The 16,820-nt window shown below is 51.6% G+C and overlaps 1 protein-coding gene across 1 annotated transcript; it reads right to left on the bottom strand.

Moving 5' to 3' along the window:
- On the bottom strand, positions 1-11,859 carry LOC120383925 (zinc finger protein RFP-like). The gene is made up of 7 exons (XM_039502253.1): positions 11,408-11,859; positions 6,925-7,020; positions 6,127-6,357; positions 5,500-5,522; positions 4,652-4,767; positions 1,645-1,704; positions 1-771 (listed from the first exon to the last, which is right to left on the bottom strand). Exons 1-7 carry the CDS (start codon positions 11,822-11,824, stop codon positions 257-259), a joined length of 1,458 nt encoding a protein of 485 aa, XP_039358187.1. The 5' UTR covers positions 11,825-11,859; the 3' UTR covers positions 1-256.
- Between the last annotated feature and the right edge of the window lie 4,961 nt (positions 11,860-16,820).

The following is a 16,820-nucleotide window of genomic DNA, read 5'->3' on the forward strand; positions in this document are numbered from 1 at the left end:
GTCCCCAGCCCGGCTATTAGTGTTACCCCCTGCCCAGCCCCCTCACTGCCCCTCACTCCTCCTGCAGCCCTTGGGGTTCTTCCTGCTCCCCCTTCGATCCCGGGGGCTGCAGGGAAGGGGAGGGGCTTCCATGGGTCATAAAGATGAGGAGCCAGGGGCTGGGTAGACAGGAATCCTCCAAGGTCATAGAGATTGGGGTGTGTGAGGCTCGAAAGGCTGATTTCAAGTTCTCCAGTGGGATATTCCACCCCTCCCCTCAGGGGCACAGTCTGAGCTGGGATCCCAGCCACACCCAGAGCCAGGGTCGGATTCTTCCCCCAGGGATGGATCCTGGTGGGAAAGTGAAGATCGGGGCCTCGTCACCAGCATCAATAAATATCACCTGCCCCTGGTCACAGTCCAGACAAACCCGGATCCGGCTGGGGATCCGGCGCCGGGGCAGGGGGTTCTCAGGGGAGGTGAGAGCCCAGAACTGATCCCCCAACCACCCAACAGCCCAGATCCCCCCGTCAGGGCTACAGCTGATCCATCCCTTCCTCCTCACAGACTCTCTGGCCACACCCACAGCCCAGCCTCCCCCACCCCCCACCTGCACCTCCCAGCAATGTCTCCCTGAGGTGAATCCCTCACAGCCCAGCACACAGGGCTTAGTGTCAAATCTCTCAGGGGTGTTGGGCAGCTGCTGCCGTGTGTCTCCCCGCGTCACATTTTTCCAGTCCTCAGACAGGATGAGGTTGGGATGAGCCGTATCTGGATCCAGAGTCACATTCACTGGGGAGAGAGAATCAGAGCGTTAGGGGCAGAGCTCAGCCCTGGGGGAGGCTGGGATCATTTCTCACGCTCCCCAGCAGCCCCATTCTGGCTGGGACAGGCCTGGATCCCAGGGAGCTGCCTCTGTCCTGGGCACCTAAGACTGAGCAGGGACGTCACTGCAGCTCCTCAGTCTTTTAAATGGGACCCACTTTATTAGTTTTTCATGTGCTTGCTGAGGCTTCAGCTCCCTGCTCCGTCTGTTGGGGCTGCTCCATTCCCAGCATCAGAGACGCATCAAGGAAGGTTTTAATGAGGAGGGCGCAGAGGAGGCAGGTACCAGCTTTGAATACCAGAGGGAAGCTCCCTCCCCTAAATGCAGCCTATACTCCCCGGCCAGAGTAGGAAGAGCCAATTAAGAAAAGAGAGTAGGAAATGGCATTGGGCGGGGTAGCCCCATCCCCAGCCTAGAGAGAAGGGAGGAGCTTCTGGGATCACAGGGAGAGCGTCTCCTCAATCCAGGAAGCAGTGAGCAGCTCCAATGGGAGAGCCCAGCCCTGCCCAGAGGAAAGGCAGGATGTTGGAGAAGTGGATGAGGGAGATCCTCTGCACAGGGGTAGAGCAGAGGGATGTGTCAGCCCTCAGGGCAGAGAGCTCTGTTCACAGGCTGCTCAAGGAGAGTTTTTCTGTTCAGCAGTGTGGGCATGAACTCAGCACTAAGGTTGGTGTCAGGAGTGTTTGTGTGACTTCAGCATGGGAGCTCCTCACTGTTCAGTGTGTTGTTGTTATGGTTCTGTGTGTCATGGTCGGTATCAGTTTGGTTGGTAACTTTAGCTACAATCTCATGAAGACATTTTCTGATAATTTAAAGACAATCTCCAGCTGCAATCTCACCCTCTCTGAATGTTCCTAGGGATCCTCCTCTTTTCATCTCTAGTGCATATGGCAGGGTGTCTGGAGCGGGGAAAGGAGAAAAGAGATGAGATTTCAGGCTTTCATATTTATAACAGCGTCCCCACTCTCAACTCCTAGAACTGTCTTTTAATTATGACAGTGAAACACTCAGATATTTAATATAAAAAGGTCTGAAACTCATTCAGGCATCTCCCAGCAATGGAACCAACATCCTTACAGCCTCACAACCATCCCAGGACACACAATCTATAAGTGAAATTTACTTTTCCCCTCCTCATCCCCTCCCACTCTTCAGACCTCAGTTGGTTTGTCTCATTCACTTATTGCCTTTTGTCATAACCTAGATCCAGAGCCTACAAAGACTTTGGCATAAAAGTAACTTTTCCCACTTTGGTCCCTTTGACACTAACGGGATGTTGAGAGTTTGTGAAATCCTGGCTCTAATTGTGAGCTGTTCGGTCTGTTTACTCAGCGTCTCTACAGAGAGCAGCACGGGGCCTTGTCCTCTATAGGCAGAAATAGAAATAATAGTAAAACCATTTTATAAATGTGGAAATTGAGGTGAGGAAAAATCCTTGACTTGATTTTCCTTGACCTCACCTCAGTCCCTGGAAAAATCATGGAGCAGGTACTCAAGGAATCAATTCTGAAGCACTTAGAGGAGAGGAAAGTGATCAGGAACAGTCAGCATGAATTCACAAAGTGCAAGTCATGCCTGACTATCCTTATTGCCTTCTATGAGGAGATAACTAGCTCTGTGCATGAGGAAAAAGCAGTGGATGTGTTATTCCTTGACTTTAGCAAAGCTTTTGATACGGTCTCCCACAGTATTCTTGCCAGCAAGTTAAAGAAGTATGAGCTGGATGAATGGACTATAAGGTGGACAGAAAGCTGGCTAGATCATCAGGCTCAACAACAATGTCTAGTTGGCAGCCGGTTTCAAGCGGAGTGCCACAAGGGTCGGTCCTGGGGCTGGTTTTGTTCAATATCTTCATTAATGATCTGGAGGATCGCGTGGACTGCACCCTCAGCAAGTTTGCAGATGACACTAAACTGGGAGGAGTGGTTGATACGCTGGAGGGTAGGGATAGGATACAGAGGGACCTAGACAAATTAGAGGATTGGGCCAGAAGAAACCTGATGAGGTTCAACAAGGACAAGTGCAGAGTCCTGCACTTAGGACAGAAGAACTGAATGGCTGGGCAGCAGTTCTCCAGAAAAGAACCTAGGAGTTACAGTGGACGAGAAGCTGGATATGAGTCAACAATGTTCCCTTGTTGCCAAGAAGGCTAACGGCATTTTGGGCTGTATAAGTAGGGGCATTGCCAGCAGATCGAGGGACATGATCATTTCCCTCTATTCGACATTGGTGAGGCCTCATCCGGAGTATTGTGTCCAGTTTTGGGCCCCAGACTACAAGAAGGAGGTAGAAAAATTGAAAAGAGTCCAGCAGAGGGCAACAGAAATGATTAGAGGACTGGAACACGTGATTTATGAGGAGAGGCTGAGGGAACTGGGATTGTTTAGTCTGCAGAAGAGAAGAATGAGGGGGGATTTGATAGCTGCTTTCAACTACCTGAAAGAGGGTTCCAAAGAGGATAATATAGACTGTTCTCCATGGTAGCAGATGACAGAACAAGGATCTCAAGTTGCAGTGGGGGAGGTTTAGGTTGGATATTAGAAAAAACTTTTTCACTAGGAGGGTGGTGAAGCACTGGAATGGGTTACCTAGGGAGGTTGTGGAATCTCCTTCCTTAGAGGTTTTTAAGGTCAGGCTTGACAAAGCCCTGGCTGGGATGATTTAGTTGGGATTGGTCATGCTTTGAGGAGGGGGTTGGACTAGATGACCTCCTGAGGTCCCTTCCAACCCTGATATTCTATGATTCTATGATTTTAAGGTTAACTCAATGGGACAAATTCACCCCTGTGCCAGCAGGAGAGGGGTGACTCTGCTGTTCAGTGGCTCCAGGGGCCGGTGCAGACCTTGGCACAAGCTGAGGAAGTTCTGAAGCCAGCCAGAGCTACATCCCTAGGACAATGGCTCCCATGTGTTCTGGCAACTGTGCAGAGTGTCAGAGGCCCAGCTTTACATGGCCCATGTCCCTCTGTTCCTCTTCCACCCCCTTCCACTTCCATCCACCGTCACCACCCCTACCCCATTCCCAGCCCTCTCAGGAACACGCCTTGTGCCTGCAACTGCTGGGGAGGAGGCACCAGAGGCTCCTGTGCTGGAGGGATCCCTGACCATGAGGGAGGGGCTTTCTCCTTCCCTCCAGCCCATTTGGCCCAGACTAGCTGCCGTATGGGACCAGAGCTCAGTGATGGGCTGGATCCACCTTTGAGAAATGTGCCCCATGGCTGGTGATGGGGCAGTAGACAGGGAGGGCTCTGAGCTATAGAGAGTTCTTTGCCACGTGTCTGGCTATTGGGTCTTGCAAAAATGCGCAGTATTCAACTGACCACCATATTTGGGGTCGGGAAGGAATTTTCCCCCAAGTCAGATTGGTAGAGAGCCTGGAAGGTTTTCTGTCTTCCTTTGCGATGCGGGGCATGGGTCACTTGCAGATTTAAACTAGTGTCAATGGTGGATTCTCTGTAACTTGAAGTCTTTAAATCATGATTTGAGGACTCCAGTAACTCAGCCAGAGGTTAGGGGTCTATTACAGGAGTGGGTGGGGGAGGTTCTGTGGCCTACAATGTGCAGGAGGTCAGACTGGATGATCCTGATGGTCCCTCCTGGCCTTAAAGTCCATGAGTCTGAGTCATTTCTTTCTTTAACAGTAATTGTAATGGCAGGACATATTTTTGGTAGAAATAAAGGTTTGAATTAATCAACCTGAGTGACTTGGACCCCAAGTGCGTGACATTCTCACCCAACAAGTAAATAGAAGCATCATCTAATTGTGAACCAATTGGCCAGAGACACTCTCCTCCCTCAGTCTCAGAGGCTCATCCCAATTTCCATTCCCAGATCCCTTCTAGGTACCTTTGAACTTCCCCATAGTCTCCAACAGCACAATCATTTTCCGGGAGAAATCACTGACTCGCTCTTCCAGTTCAGGAGAAATCTCCTCTGGCTGCTGGAACTTCCCCTTCTCACACCTGGAGAGAAACAATTTTACATGATTATATTTCACTGTGTGACTCATTATAAGTTCTGGCTAATGTGTTGCTGCTCTAATGGGCCTGGAGTTAGAATTCCTCGACTTCTCCCAATCTGAGAGCAGGTGCAACACAGGCCATGGCCATACAACCTTCCCTTCACAGGACTCATTAATATTCTTCAACTCTGGGCTGGAGAGACCAGCTGTGGGGACAAAAGGAGAATTGAGTCTCCATGGCCAATTCACTCCTAGGCCTCCATGCTCTGAGGGACAGGAGGTTCCCAGGTGAAGTGCTGTAGAAATCTGCCCTCTAGGAACTAGACTGAGACACCAACTCCCCCCCTCCCCAGCTCATTCCACACAGGTCTCCAAACAGTCCTCAGGTGGGAAAGACTCTTGACTTCGGCTGCCCTGGGCTGAATGGTAACCAGGGCCCCACAGTGACAGGCCTATAGTCCATCTGGACAATCCTGAGGCAGCCAGTCCCTCAGGGAGGTGACATCTCTAGGAAATACTTGAGGTCAGTCCTTCCCACTGAATGGAGAATTCCAGAGTCTTCTATACAAGCGCGAGAACCTCAGGATGAAGTTGATCAGAGAGATTCGTATCCAACATGTGACCTTCCCACACATTTTGCTGTAGAGCCCTGGGGAGATGCAGTGCTAAAATCACCACCAAGTTCCTTCCCAGCATTGTGAAGTGTGCGGGGGAGTGAGAGAGAGACACGTACCTGCCTAAGGTGCTTCTAATATCCTAGAAGAGAGAGAGACAAAAGAATTTCAGTCCCCTCTGACACACACACACACCGGGGATTCCAGGGAAGAAATTTTGCAAATATGGGAAGGGGAGGCCCTGCCCTGGCCTAGGGTCATGGATTCCCTGAGCTAATGGGGTTTTTCCATCTCTCATATCTCTGTGTCTGTGACTCTGCAAAGAATAGAAGTTATTCACATGTCAGCAATGCACACGCCGAGTTACACCATGGTCTCCGACTGCTGGACTCCAGTGCTTAGGATTCAGGAGCCTTCCCTTCCCTGTGTGGGGATCTGGCATGTTTCTAATGACAGGTGTTGGTTTCCAATTGTCCCTGGGGGTGCTCAACCCATGCCTCACCCCCAATCCACCCCTTCCTCCAATGCCACACCCCAGCGCTACTCTTCCTGCTCCCACTCCACCCTGCCTCTTCCCTGCCTCCTCTCGTGAGCACACTCCCTCCCTGCTCCTCCCCCTCCCTCCCAGTACCTCCCGCACACAGCTGATTGCAACAGGCAGGTGGTGCTGGAGGGAGGGGTAGGAGTTGATCAGCAGGGAGCTGGCTGCCCTGGAGTCTCCACCTATGTTTCTCAATCAGTCTCACCTGCAGGAATTCACTTGTTGGCTTCTGACACTTCCCTTCCATCTCACTGATCAGCTCACTGAGATGGGAAATCTGCTTGGAGAGTTTACTGACATTTTCATTCCGTATCTTCACAATCTCCTCGTCCAGGTTCTCCAGCTGGGCCAGCAGGAGTCGCTCTTGTTCCTCCAGGAACTGCCGCAGTTGATGAAATTCAGACACAATCTTCTGCCTCTCGGTTTGTGTTTGTTTCTGTATGAAAATAGGGGAAAGGGCTGGTCAGGGACATGGATGGAGCCCGGGGTCCTTTCATGGAGAGCTGAGTGTGCAGGAGGGAGAATGTCTTTTAAAATCCCAGGCAGAGGATTCTCTCATACCTTCCCCTTTGGCCTCTGTATCCCTTTGAAAGGGATGTTTCCATGCCTGTCATGGTCAGCATATTCTGTTATTTATTGTCTCTGGAAATTCAGACCCAGAGCAGCAGAAGGCAGGACTCAGCACTACACTGACAGAGACACCAGGGGAGTTAAAAGAAACAAACATTTCAAAAATGCAGAAAAGGATCAGACACAGTGGACAGCACTTCACGGGGACATTCAGTTCACTTGGGGCGGATTTTTGAGCAAGCCACAAGGGCTAGACTTTAACTCATCAACTGCAATGGAAGCTTAGGGTTTGTCTGCACATGGATCTAACCCAGCAATTCATGATCATGGAGAAACACACACAAGCTCACGTTCACCAAGGCCACACAGGAGTCTGCCTCCAAAGAGACCTCCCACTACCAGTCCCTGCCGGTTAATAACAACTGGCACCTACCAGATACTCCCGGCTATTCTCCTCTCCAGTCGCTTTCAATCCCAGGAGCTTTTCTCTTTCTTCCCTCAGAGCTTTCAAATGGGCCTGGATTCTTTCCTGTAGAAACAGAAATGGTTTGAGAGGTTTCATCCTGATAGTTGAGAGGTGCTTGGAAATGGGCGTTTTTGCACCTGAAACCCAAGATGACTGTGGTTCTAATCACTTTGAGACATCAGGACCACCAAGGAGATGAAACCTCATTAATGGAGACTGGGGACGTGTCACATTCTGATTCATGACCAGTTGCGGTTCAGCCTTTTTAGTAATTGGCGAGAGATCTCAATTATAACCAAGCTTTACGGGTATTTGTGAATTGATTAGTGGTACAGAGCATAACAGGGCACTGGAGTCACATGGGGGTGAATCAATAAACCTGTTTTTAGAAGGTTTAACAAACAAAGTGATACAAATCCCCAAAGCCACCAGGGTTTCCCTATGGGCTGGGATTTCAGCCCTGAAGCCCTGGGGCTGCACTTTTTGGGCTGAGCTGGTCTAAGCACCAGGGCAAACCCCATGAGACGTCAGGAGGCCATTCGTCTGGTTTGAAGCTGCGCAGTCTCAGTTTTGTGGAGCACTAACCCTGTCTGGCACGGACCCAGCACTGGACGTGGGTTTGTCTGGTGCAAAAGGGAGAGCAGGAGACTGAGGCTGCAGGAGGACACCCGTGAGGGTGGGGGCAGGGTTGGGGTGGCACCTTTATGCGGAATGATGCAGGCGGGTGGCACGCTGGAAAAAACGGTGGTGGGGTCCACGCAGGGTGACTGATACTGGTGAGGACGGGCCCATGCAGGCAGGCGTGAGGGTGTCCCATGTTCTGGGGATGCCTCAGTGACCTCCCTAATTAGACATGATGCAGGTTTGTATAAAGGACGGGTTGGGGTTTGCCCCAGGTCTGTCCTAACCCCTCTCCATGGCAATGCCCCCTGGGCAGGTACCCCACGGTCCCATTCCCTGGTAAAGATCCCGGAAGCAGTGCATTCTGGGAGATTTCAAAAGGCTGCCTGGTGGGACTAACAGAACAGCTCTGGCTGGTCCTTGCCCACGTACACAACAGAGCAGGTCAGACTGGCACCGGTCAGCTCCAGCCTGGGGTTGGTTTTGCTACAATACAGTGTAATCCCAGTGGTACTTGGCATGGACCTGAGCTGTCTGGAGCCCTTTTGTGTGCGGACTGAAGGTGCTCGGGGTCCCACGCAGCTATTTAGCCCAGTGATCTCCTCTAGTGCAGGCCGGCAGCATCTGAGTTTAATCCTTCATAGAGGAACACAGGAGTTCAGAATCCCAGTGAGAAACCTCCTCTCCCTGGTGGGCCTGGGACCTTTATCAAGGTGTCTCTCCCTCCTAACGGAGACACTTCATCACTGGGTAGGGCTGATGGTAAGATGGCAGCATGGCAAAGTGGTTCGGGTCTTGGTCTGGGGAGATCTGGGTTCTATGCTAAGCTCTGTCACTGACATACTGGGTGACTGTGGGCAACTCGCTGCCCTGCTTTATGCCTCAGTTTCCCTTCCCACATTTTATCTAGCTAGACTAGTCTATCCTGGAGACTCCCCCAGTCGATCAAGATCTCTGGCAGTGCAGCGGGGTTGCCCGCTGCTGCTAAGGCAGGCTCCTTCCTTCAAGCACCGCCCCCGCACATCCCACTGGCCAGGAATGGGGAACTGTAGCCAGTGGGAGATGTGGGAGCGGTGCCTGCAGAAAGGGGCAGCACACTTGAAGTTGCAACTAGCAAGAGATGTGAAGGGTAACAAGAAGGGTTTCTACAGATATGTTAGCAACAAGAAGAATCATAGAATAGCAGGGTTGGAAGGGACCTCAGGAGGTCATCTAGTCCAACCCCCTGCTCAAAGCAGGACTGGGAAGAAGGTCTGGAAAGTGTGGGACCCTTACTGAATGGGCGAGGCAACATAGTGACAGATGATGTGGAAAAAGCTGAAGTACTCAATGCTTTTTTTGCCTCGGTCTTCACAGACAAGGTCAGCTCCCAGACTGCTGCACTGAGCAGCACACTATGGGGAGGAGGTGAGCAGCCCTGAGTGGTGAAAGAACAGGTTAAGGACTATTTAGAAAAACTGGACATGCACAAGTCCATGGGTCCAGATCTAATGCATCTTCCGGGAGTGCTGGGGGAGCTGGCTGATGTGATTGCAGAGCCATTGGCCATTATCTTTGAAAACTTGTGGCGATTGGGGGAGGTTCTTGGAAAAAGGCAAATATAGTGCCTACATTTTAAAAAGTACAGAAAGAGAACCCAGGGGACTACAGACCAGTCAGCCTCACCTCAATCCCTGGAAAAATCATGGAGCCGGTACTCAAGGAATCCATTCTGAAGCACTTAGCAGAGAGGAAGGTGATCAGGAACAGTCAACATGGATTCACCAAGGGCAAGTCATGCCTGACCAGCCTGATTGCCTTCTATGATGAGGTAACTGGCTCTGTGGATATGGGGAAAGTGATGGATGTGATATATCTTGACTTTAGCAAAGCTTTTGATACGATCTCCCATAGTATTCTTGCCAGCAAGTTAAAGAAGTATGGATTGGATGAATGGACTAAAAGGTGGACAGAAAGCTGGCTAGATTGTCAGGCTCAACAGGTAGTGATCAATGGTTTGACGTCTAGTTGGCAGCGGGTATCAGCGGAGTGCCCCAGGGGTCAGTCCTGGGGCCAGTTTTGTTCAACATCTTTATTAATGATCTGCATGATGGGATGGATTGCACCCTCAGCATGTTTGCAGATGACACTAAGCTGGGGGAAGAGGTAGATATGCTGGAGGGTAGGGATAGGGTCCAGAGTGACCTAGACAAATTGGAGGATTGGGCCAAAGAAATCTGGTGAAGTGCAGAGTCCTGCACTTAGGACAGAAGAATCCCAAGCACCACTACAGGCTGGGGACCAACTGGCTAAGCAGCAGTTCTTCAGAAAAGGACCTGGGGATTACAGTGGATGAGAAGTTGGATATGAGTCAGCAGTGTGCCCTTGTTGCCAAGAAGGCCAACAGCATATTGGGCTGTATTAGTAGGAGCACTGCCAGCAGATCAAGGGAAGTGATTATTTCCCTCTATTCCACACTGGTGAGGCCACACCTGGAGTATTGTGTCCAGTTTTGATCCCCCCACTGCAGAAGAGATGTGGACAAGTTGGAGAGAGTCCAGCAGAGGGCAAAGAAAATGATTAGGAGGCTGCATTACATGACTTGTGAGGAGAGGCTGAGGGAACTGGGCTTATTTAGTCTGCAGAAGAGAAGAGTGAGGGGGGATTTGATAGCAGCCTTCAACTACCTGATGGGGATGGGGGGTCCAAAGAGGATGGAGCTCGGCTGTTCTCAGTGGTGGCAGATGACAGAACAAGGAGCAATGGTCTCAAGTTGCAGTGCGGGAGGTCTAGGTTGGATATTAGGAAATGCTATTTCACCAGGAGGGTGGTGAAGCACTTGAGTAGCTTACCTAGGGAGGTGGTGGAATCTCCATCCTTAGAGGTTTTTAAGGTCAGGCTTGACAAAGCCCTGGCTGGGATGATTTAGTTGGTGCTGGTCCTGCTTTGAGCAGGGGATTAGACTAGATGGCCTCCTGAGGTATCGTCCAACCCTAATAGTCTATGATTTTATGCGCGTTGGCCCCTTCCGGGAGTGGCGTGGGGCTGGGGCAGGCAGGGAGCCTGTCTTAGCCCCACTGCACCACTGATCGGGAGCCGCTCAAGGTAAGTCAGCACCCCATGCCCCCTCCTGCACCCAGCACCCCCTCCTGCACCCTATACCCTCTGCCCAAGCCCTGACCCTCCTCCCAGAGCCAGCACCCCATACCGTTTCCTGCACCCTAATACTCTGCCCCAGCCCAGAGCCCTCCCATGCACCCCAATCCCCTGCCCCAGGCTCAGCCCAGAGCCCACCTCCCACACTGTGAACCCCTCGGCCCCAGCCCAGAGCTTGCACCCGTACCACAAACCCAACCCCCTGCCCCAAACCGATGAAAGTGAGTGAGAGTGGGGGAGACTGAGCAACGGAGAGAGGGGGGTATGGAGTGAGCAGAGTTTTTGGGGGAAGGTGCAGGGCCTCAGGGAAGTGGTAGGGTAGATCCTGCTTTAAAGACTTGATACTTTGCCTCTGTTTCCACACTGCCAGATCATTTATTTTGTTATAAAAACAAGTCCAGTGGCATCTTAAAGACTAATAGATCTATTTGGGATTAAGCTTTCATGGCTAAAGACCCACTTCTTCAGATGGGCTTCAAATGGACTGACGGTGAAACACCCGTTGCAATTCCTCATTGTTTTTGTGGCTACAGAACACAGCTACTCCTCTGAATTTTGTTATAGCATCTCCCCATACAATGAAGACTTTACAGAGATGCATGATGTGTCACACCTGTGTCAGTAACATTCAGTGAAATCAGCCTTTAATTAAAAACCAAACGTTAACCCATTAAATCTGATAGGAATTCCCTACCTTGTACTCCTGTGCAGCCTCCTGGATGGGAACCACCGTGTGAGCGCGGTGAGCCCGGGATCTGTCGCACACCACACAGATGGGGGTTTCATCCTCTTCACAGAACAGTTTCAGAGCCTCCAGGTGTTCCCCACACACCCCGTCCCCTCCTGCTCCCTTTGCTGCTTGTAAACTCAGCCACTTGGCGATTTCTACCATGTTTCCTAACTGCACGTTGGGCCTGAGGTTTCCCTGTTGCATAGTTTCTCTGCACTGAGGGCAGGAGGCAGCTGTATCGGATCCCTCCCAGCACTGGCTGATGCAGGCTCGGCAGAAATTGTGCCCACACTCCAGAATGACAGGTTCTGTGAAATGCTCCAGACAGACGGGACATGTAGCTTCATCCTGGAGACTTTCCATGGGGTTCTCTGCAGCCATGGCTCCCTCTGGGCAGTGGAACAGGCTTTGTTTCAATTTCCTGAATTCACACTATGCCCCGCCTGCAGCAGCAAAGGGGTGTTCCCTTGCCTGAAAATGACTCGTGCTGTTTGCTGAGCAGGAAGGACCCGACCAATTTCACTCCTGGAGGCTTTAGTGAAAAAATGTATCACTAGGATCCGGTCCTGCAATCAGCCACTGTGCTGATGTGGAGGGTCACTGAGGCATCCCCCTGTGAGGATGAGCCTGCAAGAGCAGGAGCTGTGTGTTTAAGGCAGGATAGTCAGGCGGGGCAGATTTTTTTTAATACTATATAATTTTGACAGATCATGTTTATTTTAAACAATTTTTATATTTATTGATTTAAACTTTCACAGATGCACAACAATCTGGATTTTAAGCATTTCATTCCAATTAAAATTTTCAGGGTTTTAGGGGAAATTATGGGGGGATCAGACAATATTTCGGTCAGACCAGAACTATTTAATGACACTAGACACTGGGATTCAAAAAGTTGAAGCTTTAGAACTGTTAACATTGTCTGTGAGCAGGTAAATCTCCTCCCTCCCCCAGCAGCTCCCCCAGGGCAGTAATCCAATTCTCCCCCACCACCACAGGGACCGAGGCTGAAAGTCCATCTGATGGCGGCTCAGGGGCCTGTGGAATGTGCTGGAAGCTCAGCCTGGGCCCTAGTGGGGCAGGTGCCCCTGTAACACGACCACACCCAGCAAGGCCCTGCCCCCATTTTCTCCCTGTTTGTCAGTCCAGGCAGAGAGACCAGGGACTGCAGGGAGACCAAGCTCCTGTCCCCCAGGTGAGGGCTGGGGCCCAATGGCGGAGGGCAGCGGGTGTGTGGGGAGCTCGCACTAGGGGCTGCAGGGTACCTGGTGTGGGATAAACAGAGACCTCTCAGGCCACTTGCGGCTGCAGGAGGGGATGTGGGGACAGACTGAGGAGGCCTGGGGCAGTCTGGGAGGTCACCACCAGGGACAAGGAGAGAGAATTCAGCTGTGGTGGGGGAGCCGTGCTGCACAGAGATGCTGCTGCAGATGCAGCTAGTTACCTGAGTTCAGTGTTGCATCAGTTGAACACCGTGGTTAATCGAGACGTTGCAGCAACTCAGCAGAGGGAAGTGCTGATCTTTTGCTGGTCTCTGTGCGGCTTGAGATTTGCAGGCATCGTTCAAACACCTTTCCCCTGCTGCTCCCTCAGGTACCTGGGTCTTCACTCAGCATTGCAGAGCAGAGCAGATTCAGTGCTTAGGTACAGGGTTACAGGAAGGAAAAAGACTGGAATGGTTCATATCGTACCTGTCATTTCTCTGCCCGGGCCCTGGAGATGTACCATGTGCAGCTGGTTACTGAGAGACATTCAGTTAGACAAGTGGGGGGGGAGGCATTTTTGTGCTCTGTCCCTGTCTCAATAAATTGTGACTGTAACTTTACCCACTCCGGTCCTTTTGACATCACTGGGACGCTGAGACCTTTCAGGATTGGGACACTGAATCATTAGCTTTCTGGGTCTATTTGCTCAGAGCTCTGCACTATGGGGCCCTCATCCTCTATAGACTGTAATGCGAACAGACACACAAGCATTGTATAGATGGGGAAACTGAGGCATGGAGAGGGGTGGTTCAATAGCCCCCCTATTCAGTGGCTGCAAGAGCCAGTGCAGACCTTAGTAGCAGCCGGGCAAGTGCTGAGCTCCAGCCAGAGCTGAATCCCTGGTTTAATGGTCCCAGGGGCGGCTCTACCTTTTTGGCCGCCCCAAGCAGTCATGCGCGGGAGGCGCCCCGGAGCTGCGGGAGCAGCGGACCTCCCGCGGGCATGACTGCAGAGGGACCGCTGGTCCCGCGTGGCTCGGCTGGACCTCCCGTGGCTCGCAGCGCCAGGATGAGCTGGGGCCCCAGCCTTTTGCCGCCCCCTAGATTTTGCCGCCCTAGGCACCAGCTTGTTTTGCTGGTGCCTAGAGCCGCCCCTGAATGGTCCTAAGGGGCTTTGCCAGGGTGCAGGATATAAGAGATGCAGCTTCACCCTGGCCACACCCTCTATCCCTTTCCGCCCCTTCCTCCTCCAGCCTGTCCCTGCCCCAACCCCACTCCCTCCCGCCCCTCCCAGGAGCGCTCCCTGTGCCTGCAGCTGCTGGGGAGGAGGCACAAACAGCCGTGCTGGCCGGCCCAGGAGCCAGAGCACAATGATGGGCTGGGTCCAAATGTCAAGAATCTCTTTTGATTTAGGGTCCAAATTTGGGTCCTGACCTAAGTGCTGAGGGGCTGGTTCTCCAAGGGGCTGGGCACCCGCAGCGCCCACTGACTCCAGCTGCAGCTGCGAATGCAGGTGGAACACGTGCCCTGAACTCCTGTATGTCGAGGAGATAAACCGAGACACCCACAATTAGGCCACTGCTGTAAATTTAGGCCTTACCGACCTGCCCATTAACAGCAGGACGTGGCTAAGTCTCATTGTAAGTCACTGTTTATACTTGGTCACTGCTCGGTCCCATGACTGTAATCAGCAGAGGTGCTGACCCCATGGGTGCTCCGGAGCTCAACCCCTCATGGAAAAAATATAGGGGGAGCTCAGCACCCACCAGCCACAGCTGTTCTGTGGGCTGCCCATCAGCTGTTTGGTGGGTAGGGGAGGTGCCTGGGGGAGGGCAGAGAGCAGTGAGCTGCAGATTGGCTGCGGCTTCGGGGAGGGGTTGGCGCAGGGTCGGGAAGAGGCAGACAGAGGGCACGGCCTTAGGGCAGGAGGTGGAATGGGGTCAGGAAGAGGTGGAGCGAGGGCAGGGCCTCAGGGGAGGGGCATAGTGAGGGCGGGACCCAAGGGCAGAGCGGGGGTGGAGCCCTCTGGGGAAAAATAAAAGTCAGCGTCTATGGTAAGCAGAGACCTAGCAGCGAAAGGCCCATATTACATCCCCAGTGTCTACAGGCAGCCAGTCCCCCAGGGATGTGACAAGTTCATAATCTTTCCCACGAGATGGGTAAATCCACCAATTTGTTCACAGGGCGAGAACCTCGAGGTTAATTTAAACAAAGTGAAAGTAGCAGAAATGTGGCTCCTGTCCACACTGTGCTGAGGGGAGACGTGGCTTTCACCTGGTGTCCAAGCCTTGCCCAGTCTCAAGAAGTGTGAGGGGGAGTGAGAAGGAGCCACGTGTCTGGGTGAGGTGCCTCTGACGGCCTAGAGGGGAAAAAGAGAGAAAAGAGCGCTCGGACTAATACGTCACACAGTGGGGTGGGGCTGTCGGACTCTGGGATACAGGGCGATTGCTCTGTGCATGGTAAGTTTAGATCCTATCCAACCCCGCCCCGCTCCCTGCCCCTTGATTGCCCCCCAGATCTCCCACCTCCTATCCACTCCCCCTGCCCCCTGCCCACCATCCGGTACCCCCACCCCCATTGAACACCCCCCTGCTCCCTGACTGCCCTCCGGGACTCCCAACCGCATCCAACCCCCACTACTCCCTGACTACTCCCTGGGACCCATGGCCCCATCCAACTATCCAGATTTTCTTTCTGGTTTTCATGTTGCAATTTTAGTTTTTCCAATTCCGGTTCCAAATTTTCCTTTTCATATTCACAGGCATCGTGCTTTTCTGTGAGCTTATTTACAGCCTGAGACATAGCACAGATGACTCATGCTGCTGTTTGGACTTTCTTGGGAAAATAGCCCTGTTGATTCCTCAACAACAAGTTGTCCAAACCTTTCTTATGCAGTGTAGAGACTGCAGCAATCACACATGGATCAGTCCCCAAGCTTTTAAACACCTGTCTTAACAAGCACTCATTAACCATAGCCGGAGGCTTCGGGGTGTCCCCCTTGTCCTCTGGAGTAAATGCACCTTGCTTTCACTTGCAGAACATCATAGACTTGGAGATAGCACTTATTCAATTCCACGTGCCTGTGTATTTCCCTCTCTCCCAATAATCTGTATCCAATCTGATCCAATCCTTGGTTCCCTGGCCACTGAGTCTAATATCGTAAGACAATATTTTAGCTTATCCAACCAGTTGAGAAACAGTTAACATATTCACTGGCACGGTAACCATCCTCTGCTACCAAATGTTGAAATGGATCTTTAACGGCTCACAGCTGGGCAGAATGTTTCCTGGTACCAATCAACAAGTCAGATTCAGTAGACTCCATGCACAACAGTTTATTTGAGAAAGAATTCCAGAGGCAGTGTAAGGTTATCTAATGCACGTCTCTCTAGTGAGCCTCAATTCCCCAAGCATAAATCCTCAGTAATCATGCTGGCCCCACACAGTGTTCTGATTGGCTGGTATGGCTACTGATCTAAATGAGGATTTCTCTCTTTTATTGTCTTCTCTTGTCAGGCACCTGGTCTATCAAGGATTCCCCAGAGGCAATGGCTTTCAAAGGAGTCACATGCCCTGTGGACATTTTAGTACTAATTTTCTCCTAATTAATAGTTTGGAAGGGACTGCAGAAGAGGTACGGACCAGACATCACCCCACGTTTATTCTCTGATCAATCGTTCACTCAATCTCTCAGCACAATGCCTTCCAAAGGGGTCATTTTGGTCATTTTGGCCTGGGTCTGCTTCTGCCAAGCTCACTGATCTCGTGTTTATACGGTTTCTTTACCTAGTGAGCTGGCATATTGACTGACAAAGGTCAGTAACAGAGCAGACACACAGAATAGAGAATTTCCACATTAACCATGTGATGCTCAGGAGGCCCTGCTCCCAGAATCCTCTAGCAAATTCAAACATGTCAAGCCGGACCACATTCATGTTCACCACATTCATTAATAAGAAGCGCAGTAATTCATAAACATTCAGCACCATCCCAACACCCTGGACAGTGAATCTCCTGGTTTCCCCCCTGTCTCAGCGTGAGGGAGCCATGCTTCTGCTTCAATGGTTGTCAGTTCCCTGTCACCTCCAGCCTTTTACTTCCCCACATTAACTCATCAGGGCTCTACTGGTCCTTACTTTCCCTTGCAGGTTAACACTAGGCACAACCTCGTCT

This window comes from Mauremys reevesii, linkage group 15 (assembly GCF_016161935.1).
Source record: "Mauremys reevesii isolate NIE-2019 linkage group 15, ASM1616193v1, whole genome shotgun sequence".
NCBI classification, from domain to species: Eukaryota; Metazoa; Chordata; order Testudines; family Geoemydidae; genus Mauremys; species Mauremys reevesii.